The sequence below is a fragment of the Procambarus clarkii genome, chromosome 32, assembly GCF_040958095.1.
Source record: "Procambarus clarkii isolate CNS0578487 chromosome 32, FALCON_Pclarkii_2.0, whole genome shotgun sequence".
NCBI classification, from domain to species: domain Eukaryota; kingdom Metazoa; phylum Arthropoda; class Malacostraca; order Decapoda; family Cambaridae; genus Procambarus; species Procambarus clarkii.
The window spans coordinates 33079082-33092419 of NC_091181.1; the positions used below are offsets into that span (position 1 = coordinate 33079082).

Below are 13338 nucleotides of genomic sequence, written 5' to 3' on the forward strand. Positions count from 1 at the left end.
CAAGTGACTAGTCACTAAACAAGCACCTCATGGTAAGTTGAAATGTATAATTAAGCAGACATCTTGGGATAAAACCATGTGATAAATATAAGAATATCAAGTGAGTAGAACAGTAGTTTACTCTAAATTGTATGTGCAACGAAACATCACAAAATTTCTACAGCCATAGGCTTTGAAAATATTACATGTTATATATGGACATCTTAGAATTATTGCACACTTGGCACAATGAACTTACAAACATATAAATCACATAAAACACATACGTACATGTACACATGAGAAGAGTAACATTATAAATTAATGTAGATCATAGTCATAGCTCAGATCACCAAATGTTGTAGGATCGCGCATTACTGCTGCTGCATCGAAGGTGGTCATGTCACCTGCAGTTGTGATGAGATGATCAGGACCAACACTGTCCTCCAGCACATCCAGTTCTATAATACCATGCTGGGATGATGATGATGATGGCTCGTGCAATGACTCCCCACAAACAACTGAAATTATTTGATTTTCTTCTTGTCTTGAGACTGAGGTTAAGTCTTTAACTGATTCTTTGCAGAATTTAGTATCTTTTGGTAAATCATTTTCTCCTGAATTGTTTGTGGTGGCATTGTCACATTCATCAGAAATCTTGGCTTTTTTTGGGACAGGACATCCTTCCTTCCATTTCTTTCCTTTCACATTGTACTGAATAGCAGTACAACCAGAAGTCTTTTCCCCAGACATTTTCTGATCAGCACTTTCTGATGTTCCAGCAAGCTGTAATTCTTTAAGGTCATCATATTCTTCTGTGCTGAGGCCACATCTGTTACCTTCAGATAATGAACCATTGTCACCGTCTCTTGTTTGTGACACTTTTTTAGCATTAACTGTTGCTTTAGCTGCAATTACCAGCTTCCACAGTTCCTTGTTTTTTTCTTTCCTACGCCACTTCCACTGAGGGTTGGTGGAAAGCTGTACCCAATCTTCTCGTACCTTCTTAAGTACACTTTCTTCTGAGATTTCACTTTCATTGAAATTTGAGCTCAAATTATGTTTAGGGGTGACAGTCTCATATTTATCTTCTGTGGTGTCTTTTTTACCCTCAACTTCACCTGAAGTTTTACATTCTTTCATGAAAGCTTCATTATACACGGATGAAGTTTCAGGATTTTTTGTTGATATACTATTTGGCTTCTTTGTCATGTTCATATTTGCAACTAGATTTTCTGCTACCAAAGGGTAGTGTTCACGTTCACAACCCTCTCTTTTTCGCTTCTTCAATTTTAACAATGCTGGTGCAGGTTTATGATATTCGTTTACTTTCAGTTTTGATGGAGACTCTATACTGGAACTCAAGTTTGGACTAATTTGGTAAATATGTTTTGTTACTTTCAGTTTAGATTTATACTTACTACTGGAAGTCATGTCTGGATTGATATCAGAAACATTTTTGGAATGTAAACCATGAGATTTATCAGTAGCTACACACTCTTTAGTAGCGTTCTTTTCAGAGTTTGTATCTTCCTGTTTAGTTATTTGATCAGACTGTTGCACTAAGCAGCCAGGCTGACTACCAAGATCCCTTGCTGCTTCTGTATTTAATTCCTTTTTAATGAGGTCATTATTTTGGTTATTCTGTTTCTCTGCAAACTCTGTTAAAGATGGGTCAGTATCTACGCATACTTGTATTTGCTTATTTGATCTAGAATGTGTGGCTGTATGTTTGGTATCACCACCACTTACTGACATGCTCGGCAGTACCTTGGTGTCTGTGTACTTCTCAAATTCCTTGGTCAATTCATCAACAGCCTTTAAGAAATCCACATGCAACACTTTGGGATAAATTTTGCCTTTAATTTTTATGTTTGTATCACTAAATCCTTCAAATTCTAGGTTTTCAAGTCCAGTTTCAATATTTTTGTACTTTGGCGTTTCTGATTTTTTTTCTAATTCATTAGAACATTCCACTTCAGAAACTCTAGCAACACTTTCTGCACCATGTTGTATACATTTCTCTCTCTCTTTTCTTCCCTTTGTATTACAAGTTTTCCCTTCAACTTCAGATGTATGAACTTGAAGAGCAGTGGTGCAAGTTGTTTTTGTTGCAGAATCCTCCATAGAGCATTCAGTAATATTTTCCTCAACATGCTTCAATTCACATTTAAATTGATCTAAAACATCATCACAATTTCCTGTCTCTACAACAATATTTTCATAGCATTTACCAGAAGTGGAAAGTAATTTATTTTCATCAGAAACATCATCACTTGCAGAATATACAAGTATGTTTTTAATTGTTTTGTGATTTGGTGTACAAATGGAATGCTTTCCCCCTTGATCTGCTTGAATGTCAGAGATCTTAGTTCTGACTTCTAGCTTATCAGATGTTTTTGAAGTAAGGTCTGTATTCATATCCCTTAATTTCACTGGAAGAATATTAGATCCAGCATTAGATTTTGGCAGAGTTACAACAGTTTTAGGCTGTATAATTGAGGGGGTACTCATTTTTGTTTGAGTTAGAGGAAGAACTAGTGTTCTAGGTTTGGCTGCAGGCATAACTGTTGCTATGACTTGATTCAACGAGATGGAAGGTATGAGGTGAGTATCACCTAGTTGGGCAACTGATACAATACTTGTCTTGGACTGAGTTGCGGATGTTGTAGTAGTTCTGGGTGGTATAACAGATGCTGTGGTAGTCTTTGGTAGTATAACAGATGCTGTCGTAGATCTTGGTGGTGTAACAGATGCTTTGGTAGTCTTGGGTAGTATAACAGATGCTGTGGTGGTCCTCGGTGGTATAACAGATGCTGTGGTAGTAATGGGTGGTTTAACAGATGCTGTGATAGTTCTCAGTGGTATAACAGATGCTGTGGTAGTCTTGGGTGGTATAACAGATGCTGTGGTAGTCTTGGGTGGTATAACAGATGCTGTGGTAGTCTTGGGTGGTATAACAGATGCTGTGGTAGTCTTGGGTGATATAACAGATGCTGTGGTAGTCTTGGGTGATATAACAGGTGCTGTGGTAGTCTTGGGTGATATAACAGATGTTGTGGTAGTCTTGGGTGATATAACAGATGCTGTGGTAGCCTTGGGTGATATAACAGGTGCAGTGGAAGTTTTGGGATGGGTAACAGGTGCAGTGGATATTTTAGTTTGATTTGTACATGCAATGGTAGGCCTGGTCAAGGTAACAGAGCCAATGACAGCTTTTGTTCTGGGGCACAAATTCAGTAGCTCTTGGATGGCTAGGAGATGCAGTTGTAATTTTGGGTTTTGTCACCGATTCAGTAATTGCCACGGGTTGGGGAACAGAGGCAGCCATAGTTCTTGGCTGGATTACTGACAGAGTGGCAGTTTTGGGATGGGTTTCGGATGCCATGCCAGCCTTCTGCCAAGTTGCAGGTGCAGTGGGTATCTGCTGGGCAGAAACCACAGTTACACTGTGAATTCTTGGCTGGGACACTGATGTAGTGCCAGTTTTGAGCTGAGTTACAGAGGCAGTGGGAGTTTTGGGCTGGGTCACTGCTATGGTAGATTTGTGCTCAGTCAGGGATGTAGCTGTAGTCTGGGGCTGGGTCACAGATGAAGTTGTAGTTTTGGGCTGGGTCACAGATGTGTCGGTAGTTCTGGGCTGGGTCACTGCTGTAGCGGTAGTTCTGGGCTGGGTCATAGATGTAGTGATAGTTATGGGCTGAGCCACAGATATGGTGCTAGTTCTAGGCTGGGTCACAGATGTAGTGGTAGTTTTGGGATGGATCTTTGATATAGTGGTAGTTATGGGCCGGGTCATAGATGTAGTAGTAGTTCTAGGCTGGGTTACAGATGTAGTAGTGGTTTTAAGCTGAGTTACAGATACAGTGGTAGTTTCAGGCCAGGTCACAGCTGCAGCAATCTTAGGTTGAGTTACGGGTGAACTGATAATTCTTGGCTGGATCACAGATATAATACTAGCACCAGTTCTAGACTGCATTGTAGGTGCAGTGGTACCTCTGGGGCTGGTATCAGATAATGTGAAGCCAGTTGTTCTAAGTTGACTCTCAGATGCAGTAGTGGGTTTGGGGTGGGAAACAGATGCAGTAGTTTTTAACTGAGTTACAAACCCACCTGTAGATTTTGGTTGGATCACCATGGTAGTTGTTTTTTTAGGCCAAACTTTTGTAGAAGATATATCTTTTGGTAGAGACTTAGTAGATTCACTTGTTGGTTGATTTACACTGGTAATAGTGTTTGTGAGAACAGCAGCAGCTAAGGTGCTTTTAGATTCAGTCTCTCTAGTATCAGAAATACTAGAATAGGGTAAAGAGGTTAGAGTTGTAGAAATGTAGGTGTTTTGAGGATATATCACAGAAGCCATAGTTTTGTTTGTTTGATAAGGTAGAAGTGTGCTAATCCCAGCAGACGTCACAGTACAAGTTACAGGTAAAGAATTTGTGTGAGAGACTATAGGTATTGCAGTTGATGAGCAAGGAAGTATCTTGTTTCTGGTATCTGATGTTACTACTGAAGCTGTACATATACCTTGTTTCACAGTTGGGATAGAAGAATCACCACATATAGTTACTGACAAAGTTTCCTGAGATGGTTCTGGTTTTTTACGCTGTTTTTTGAGGATACGAGTTTTAGCCAGTGTTTCTGAGACAGTTGTAAATTTTGGCAGAGGCATCTCTGATGCCACTCTCTCTGGAGACTCAGGCTGGGCGATAATAGTTGGCACATTTGGCAAATTTACAAATGCTGATGAAGGGTTTGATTGAGATGGATCTCTTAATTTGGCTACAAATAACCCATCTGGCAGGACTGTACAGGATGGCAAGAAATCTACTGGACTTACAGATGGTGACGCTTTTAATTTAGTTACAGACTTTCTAGCAGTTTTCGATTTAGTTGTGAAAAATGCGTATGTTTTTCGTTTCAACGGCAAATTAGTGTTACATTCTTGCTGAATTGGTGGTGGTGAATGATCTGAAGGTTTTCTTAACTTATCTGGAAGACTTTCATTAATTTCACATTTAGTTAAATTCTCTACAGATGATTTCAAGTCTCTACATATATTAAAAGATTGTGCACAGATGTTTGCACAAACATCAGGTTTGGAAGTTGTAAGATGAACAGTTTTTTCAATATGTGTGGCTGCAACTGAGGGTTTAATAACACACTCTGCATCATCAGTCTCCTTAGTTTTAACTAATCCAGCATTGCACTCTTTTCCAGATTGTTCTGAAAGTTGTCCTTCATCTGAGTGAGATGTTACTTTATCTCCAGGTTGGTCAATATGTATAGCTTTCAGATTTATTTCCTGTGGTACAGAATATTTAATAGTTTCAAATGTTCCACCTTTAGACAGAAACCGGCAGGTATTCATGTCATTCATTTCTAAATGCTTGTCTTCATGGTCATCTGTTTTGCCCTCACAATGAAGGGTGTGAGCATGATGTTCCCCTAGACTGTGTCTTTCAATTGATTCATCCTTTTCAGAATGCTTTAACACATTTTCAGTGTCTCCACCCTCTTTGAGAATTGTATTTTCATTCAGAATTTCTTCTTCTTTCACTTTGATTAACTCGCTCTCTATTTTCGTATGTGAGTATTTATGTTTGACATTAACATCTTCATTCACAAGTTCTTCTTCTGTCTGTATTTCTTTCTTTATATTATTATCTACATCCATCATATCTTGCTTTGGTATATTATCTTCCTCTCTTACTTCTTCAGTTTTTATATCTATGGGAACATCTAATGCAGGGGAAGTACTTGTACTTGCAGGTAGTGACTCTTTCTCTTTTACTTTATCCAATGAACTCAACTGAACTTTCCTATCAAGCGTGTCATGTGATGTTGAGTCGACGTGTAGCGATGTTTCATCATCTTATATAAATCAACTTCATCCATTACTTCTTGCTTTGGGGTAGTATTTTCCTCTCTTGGTTCATTAGTTTTCTCCTCTATCGTATCATCTAATGCAGGGGAAGTACTGTTACTTACAGGAGGCAACTCACCCACTCCCTCTTTTATTTCATCCAATGAACTCGACTCAACTTCCTTATTTAACGCATCGTGTAATGTCGACTCGGCATGTATCGCTACTTCATGAACTTTATTTAAACCATCTACACTAGGTCTTTGTGTAAGTTTGCTCTCCTCTTCAGGTTCCTTATTTCTATCCACTTGTTCTAAAGTCAGTGATCCTATTTCTAGCTCAGGTTCCTCTGTATCTCCCTCTAACTCAGAGGGAGTCTCACTCCTACTCCAATCTTCCTCAAATAAGCGAAGTTTTGTTGCCGCTTTATGCACATCTTCCTCCGATTGAGATTCCCAACTAGATTTAGCAGCATATGAACCTGAGCACCTACTGTCAGGGTAAGAAATGGATGCAAAGTTTAGCGATGGCTTGAACAAGTCTGCTAGATCAACATCCATTTCCTCAGAGCTAAGAATATTTCCAGATGATACTCGAGTTGGAGTTGCCAACTGATTATTTGTCAACTCTTCCATGGTGGTTTCTTCTTTAGAGCTTTCTGAACTACATGAACTTTCAAGTGCATAATGATCTGATTCCTTAGAATCTAAGCCTTCATTATCTGCAAAATTTGTTAACTCGCTTCCAACGCTCTCAGAACTAGTTGCTGCAGTTATTTTCAGATCATCATTTGTAATACTGGATGAGTGCTCAAGCCTCTCTCTTTCATCCACAGCAATTTCACTGTGGTTCTCACTATGCTCACCTAACACCAAATCACAATAACTTTCATGACTACTATTATCAGTATTTTTTCCTTCTATTTCTGACGCTGGTTCATCCACAATAATTCGCTGAACGGTTTTTCTGTTTTTTCTTTTATTTTTTAACCAAGTTTTCTGAATCACAGTATCCTTTAACCCCTCAACGTCTTGAGGCTGCTGTTCTTGTTTTGAGTCATATTCATTTTCATCATCCATTTCATCAGACTCATTTTCACTAGTTTCGCAACTGAGATCTACGTTGCTGTTTCCACAAATGCTGCTTGGGTTTTTTACACGTGTCCCAGTTTCTATGTTGACTAGTACAGCTTTGGGCTCAAAGTTGCAAATGATGTGAGTTGCAACATGAGCTAAACTTGCCGCTCTTGTTATGAACATCTTCTGACACACATTACACATCCAACGCACCCCCTCTTTGGATCTCCACCCCTATGGAAAAAAGAGAAAAAGGTGCTTCTAGTTTGGTGTATGCCATACACAGGCAAAATAATTTCTTTATATTAATATTTAATAATAAATAATTTTGTATTTTTGTTATAAAAAAACATATATAAGAAATGTCCTACAATCCTTAACTGAGCATGTAATTCACAGCATACTGCTGATGGCTTGAGAGTTACCAGCAGAAGGAACACAGTATTCTTTACAAGAGGAAAAAAAAAAAAAAAAAAAGATGAAGAAAAAGGAAGAAATTCAAATGATATATTTGATAATAATAAGTTGACACAGCATTAATTCTTAATCATGTTTTACTTAGACAGTAAAGAGGAATATAAGCACCCTTTTCTCTTTATTTTCCAATAGGTTAAAATTCAGTGGCCGGGGAAAAGGCCCATCTGAAGGTAACTCCGTAGATCCACCGCAGTACATTCAGAAACCATTTAACATAAAGTAATCTATATTTCTACAATTCATCATCAAAATAAAACTGCTAGCCTTATTTCTACATGCATTTTTTGTCCAGACACTCTCTAACAAGCATAACCCATTATTATATACAAGGTGTGGTCAATAAGATTCCAAGACTAGTTGCATTGTACAAACATTAAGAGTTTCTAAAGTAACACTCATTAGATTGCATGTTTGGTATTTATGGGCTCAGTCACTCAACAAGCATTGGAATGAGTTCTGGGAAATTTTCTACTCCCCAAGCCCAGCCAAGGGTCAGCTTTAACTTGAGAGAACTTGGTTCAACAGGCTGTTGCTTGGAGCGGCCTGCAAGCCTACATAGCCATCACTACCCAGTTGGTCTGGCACTTCTTGAAGAAAATTATCTAATTTTTTCTTGAAGTCCTCTTTTGTTTCAGCCAAATTTATTACACTTGCTGGGAGGTTACTGAACAGCAGTGGACCCCTGATGTTCACACAGTATTCTATGATTGTACATATGGCACCTATGCTCTTCACTATTCTACATTTCCTACCGTATCATTTACTTCAGTATGTTGTTATTTTACTGTGCAAATTTGGGACCTGGTCTTCCAGTATTTTCCACGCACATATTATGTGATACTCTCGTCTCCTTTCCAGAGAGTACATTTTGATAGCCTTGATACAGTCCCAATAATTTAACTGCTTCTTCTGTTCTGTGTATTCCCTTTACTTCAGCAATTTTTCCTGCATAGTAAGCAGAAGTCAGGAGCAATTACTGTACTGTGATGTTTTTTTATAATGATGGCTCAATGCAAAATTGATGTGTTCTACAAGACCGAGATGATGACAAGAGCTTTTACAATGCCTCAGATAAGCAGTGTGAAAAAATCTGTTTGATAATCTGATCTTCTGAAATTAATTTGCAGTTCACCAGACTCTCATCACAAACTGCCCGATAGGAAAGGCTTGCTTTACTACACAATATTTTGTGGGAAAGTCATTTTTAATGTTAGGATTTAGGCCTCAGGCTAAGTATTGGAACCAGTTAGGATTTCCAGCTACGTACTTTTCCACAAAAATTATATACCCAAATGACATCCCCAACTATTGTAAGGGGTGTACTGACATATGGAGTGAAGAAACAGTGCCAGTCATCCTACCCTGCCCAGGATTTCAACTTGGGTCCTCTCACTTGTGAGGCGAGTGTGATAACCACTACACCACAAAATACTCTACTAGAGAGGCCGAGTCTTGAGGCACAAGTTATCTGTTCAGTAAATGACATTCATTTTTGCAACCAACAGTACAGAACTATGTTCATAAAATATGAGTGTGCATAGGTAGTCTCGAAACGTTTTGATCAAACCTTGTATACTTTATCTGGAAATAATTAACATTTAATATAATTTGATGTGATTTTGTTTAGTGTACTACAAAATAGAAGAAACCTGACTCCAGGTATTCTTGCCTACACTAAATTGCACAATAAAATTCCAAATTACAGCACTGGTATTATAATCATATATAGATTACTGTAAAATTGCTTGTACAATAATGCAATAAAATGTATACTTAACATATATGCTTTACTTTGCACAAGCACAAAAGGATAACAACTACATGGAGAAATGACAAAGGCAATGCATTTGCTAAACATGAGTCCAGTACTACACATAAAAACTGTAATTTAAAAAATTATGCTATTCTTTTCAACATGTACGAAATTTCAATAAAACCATTGGCATATTACTTGTGTAACTTCAAACCTAGAGATCATAGGAGACTTCCCTTGGCACCAAAGATTCTAAATCTGGGAGATGGAGTGCCAGTTTTCTTATCTGGTCTGGTTCCTATATTTAACACTTTCCAATGTGGTTTAATTTGGGTGTTCTATCACCACTGTCAAATTTGTCAGATAATTAAACAACTCAAGTAACAAATGTAATGAAACACAACTTTCTGGTAGGTCCCTCAGCAGCCTGCCAAGGCTTATGTGCTGGTGTAGTCAAGCTTCGGAAATTATGCAATCCCATGTACGTACCTGTATTCTCTATTTCTTTGTTTAATAGTATATTTCTACTGCATTCATTCATTCTAGCAACAGACATAGCTAATGTACAAGCACTAATTAAAACTTAATCTAATCATAAAACTAAATAAAAGTCTTACCTTTAGAGGTGATTTTGTAGGTGAGCATTTTCTGGAGCCTGATATGAGGGAGCTCTTATGTGGGCTTGCAATTTCCATTTCAATGGACTGAAAAATGTAATTACAAATACAGTATTACTATTTAATTGAAATATTAAATCTCTTGATTCCACATTAGAGCTATGGTACATAGATATTAATATCATTATAAGACAAATTTAGTCACAACAGATTAAATATTAGCATAAAAGAGCTGTTGTGAGATTGATAGTGCAGCATCAGTGTTCTGATATGTGCCTTAAAGAGTGCACAAGACATCTAGACCACACTGACCTACTGAGCGTTAGGACAAGAATCTGCTTCTCTCTACATAGGGAGCACTTGGGGTTCACTTGGGGTTTTGCATATAAGCTATGCAAAACAAAACAATAACACCAGATTCATTAGGCAAAGTAAGACCAACTACAGACTGAAGATACAAATAAAGCCCAAGGGAAACAAGCCAAACTATTGTTGTCATAAGCAAACAACTTTAACAGTGATACACCCGATCTCCACCAGATGGTGGCCCATGTCACACAGGGTCCCAGCCAGCTACTCTCCTCATTAACTCACCTGGAATGCTATACAGTGCTCCATCTGTTGAGACCTAGGAGCTGCTGCTCCTTTCAGTAATTGCAAAACTTGCCATGGCTTCCTGGAGCTTCGGGGAGTTGCATACTACATAAAGGGCGACATCAGTCACAGAAGTTCAGTTTAGCCTACATGGGACCTGGGCCCTCCACTGGGAGCAAATGATAATCTGCAACCCTACTGGTAGAAGCCTTCAGAAAGTCAGCGAACCTTTACGGACAACTGAAGGATTCACAGAAAACACTGGAAAGCAGTCTTACACAGCAGAACACCAAGCTACCAAGAAAAGTTCTGCAAATATTCATAATGCAATGCTAGAATGCCTAACACTTAAAGGCTTCTGCAGCCTTTTTTATTCAAGGAACAAAAAAATGGAACTTAAGAGAATGACCATAACCAAGCTAAAAGCTTAAGGAACCAGCAGAACACACCCATCTATATCTATCTATCTATACTCTAACTGCTTACTCCCTCTCGGTGAGCTCCCCATTATGATAAGGGGCACAACACATCTTTCACCCTTTCTAGCTTTCTCTAACCCCTCCTCCATACTTTTTTCATATATTGTTCCCCTCTTTTCCTCCAAGATAGTGGTCATCTACTCCTACCAATGATTCCTTCTTTTATGTTTGCACATCCTTCTTAAAGATTTTCAGGTATTCTACAAACATGTCCACATCTCCTAAAAGTACTTCTTTTCATGAACTCCTCCACTCCACAGGACATTCCAACACCCCATTCACTCATACCACACCTCCCATACTTTCTCATTATTAGAGCCATCCCACTTGGATCTTTGAGACAGAAGCGAAGCTTAAAAAAAAACCACTGCTTGTGATCTTGAGAACCCTAACCCTTTCTGCACACTGTAGTCAGTAACAACAGACTGTGAATGAAATTGCAAGAGCTCAAGAGTAACATTCTTGTTGTGCACAGCCAACAATGAACAAACCTTGGTGGGCCATACCAGTAAAGTGAATCGAAGTCAAAGCATGAAAGAGATAGACAGCTAAGTAAATTGAAGCCATGGCACCGAAGGAACATAAGTGACCCAATGTATCCCAAGCCACAAGGGAAAAATAAATACCAGTAATAAGCTTGCTGCCATATAATTATGCACCACCACCCTTGAGGTGTGTTATGACCCAGTGTATACCAGGTGTTACAAGTATATACACTGACATAATATTGCTGGTAAATTGTGCAAATAATGCCATTTATATATATAACCAAAGAACTCTTCCTCATGAAGGATTCGAACCTTAGATAGCCCTGGTGCATCAAACACACTAGCATATCCAATGTGGTGACCACTTGACCATGACAGACTGTACAAAAATGTTGGAAGTCAATACCACGAACATTACTCGGGGGTCATGACATTATAGTAAATGTCCAGATGAACCCCTGATGAATTACAATTACTGTAATGTCATTACCCCGCAGGTAATTATATAGTCTGCTGTACATATGGACACTTAATTACATTATTTGTACAATTTATTAATACAATACCCAGTATACCCATAACAAGATAGGAAAAAGAAGGACAAAAACACACATTCATGTTAGTACCCACGGTAGAGACTTGAAAGTGAATCCTAGAAACAGGACAGAATGAACTCTAAAGAAAACCCAGCAGTGTCAAGATCCCTTGCAGTGATTGTCTGAATGTCACCTTTCCTAATTCTGCATGTATACCACCTGACAACAGATTCTTACCTAAAGGAACACTCAAAAAGCTTAGATCAAATTTTATATTATTAAAAGAGTGACATACTTCATCAAATGTCCCATTTTCTTCCATATCTATTTCTTCCACTGTCTCCTGATCCCCTTCTGGAAATTTTTCCTGCCCTCGAACTTTTTTTGTCTTCTCACAGTACTCTCCCTGATGATCTTCACTGTGATATACCATCTTCTTGTAAACGTTCTTCCTTATTACTTTACGTAATCTTTCCGTTTGACTTTTCTTCTTCTTGTGGACTGCAAATAATTAAATTATATAATTAATAATATATTAAATTGCAGGCAATCGAAGGTATCCCAAGTCCCATATAACATAAAACAATGCAAATACAGTATGGAAATATGAAATTCTCATATAAAAAAATGGATCACTGAGTGTAATGAAACACTTGCATCCCCAAATGAAAGTCAATCAACACAAGAATCTTAATTAAATGCCTCCCCACACAACATAGGTAAATGTAGTTCAAAATTGTCAAGGTTTTATAAACAAAACTGTGTGATAATTTACCAAGTAAGAAGAATGCTATGACAGAACATCCCCAGATTCCCCCCAAAACCCAGAGTTGAATATAATAAAATACCTCTTTCTGCCAGAGCCTTGGTGACTGAAGCTATCTCACTGAGATAGCTTCCCACTGCTTGGTCACATTAATAGCAGGAGTCTTGTTTGACCTTCAAAGGACCACACCTGGTCCCATCTCAGGAAGCAGGCCACTATTATCATCACCCATATGGGAAAAACATCCAGAAAATCAGTGAAGCTTTACAGACAATGGTAAGGTTCACAGAAAAGGATGGAATGAAACTAACAAAGGACTCTGAATCATGCCGATGAAACAAAGGAATCCAGCCTGTGCTCATAAACAAAGGTCGAAGTCCATTCCATGCACCCACCAAACCCCCATTTATGACTGGAAAAACAATTTACACACGACTCGCAACTGATGACGTTTGAACACTTCTCAAACAAGTGCTTCGCTGACGTCTTTTGTTTGAACCACAACATTGTAAATGATTCACCCACGTACTATAAATACAAATAATCGCCAACAGAACCTAAACACCTAACCTAACCAATGTCTAAATATGCAGAGTATACAAATATATAACAATATTAATTTATATTTGAGAAAATTTTCTATTTTGAAAGAACCGCATGTTAAAACTGAAGAATGAGTCTTAGGGGTTGACCGCTGGATGGAATGG

At 38.3% G+C, this 13338-nt stretch overlaps 1 protein-coding gene across 1 annotated transcript in view; it reads right to left on the bottom strand.

The window, feature by feature from the left end:
• LOC123759389 (serine-rich adhesin for platelets) overlaps positions 1-13338 on the bottom strand; it is a 55042-nt gene that overhangs the window by 3192 nt on the left and 38512 nt on the right. The window contains 5 exon segments of the mRNA XM_045744370.2: positions 271-3201; positions 3203-5793; positions 5796-7155; positions 9769-9855; positions 12161-12366. Of these exon segments, the coding sequence (XP_045600326.2) occupies positions 301-3201; positions 3203-5793; positions 5796-7155; positions 9769-9855; positions 12161-12366 (7145 nt within the window). The 3' untranslated portion in view covers positions 271-300.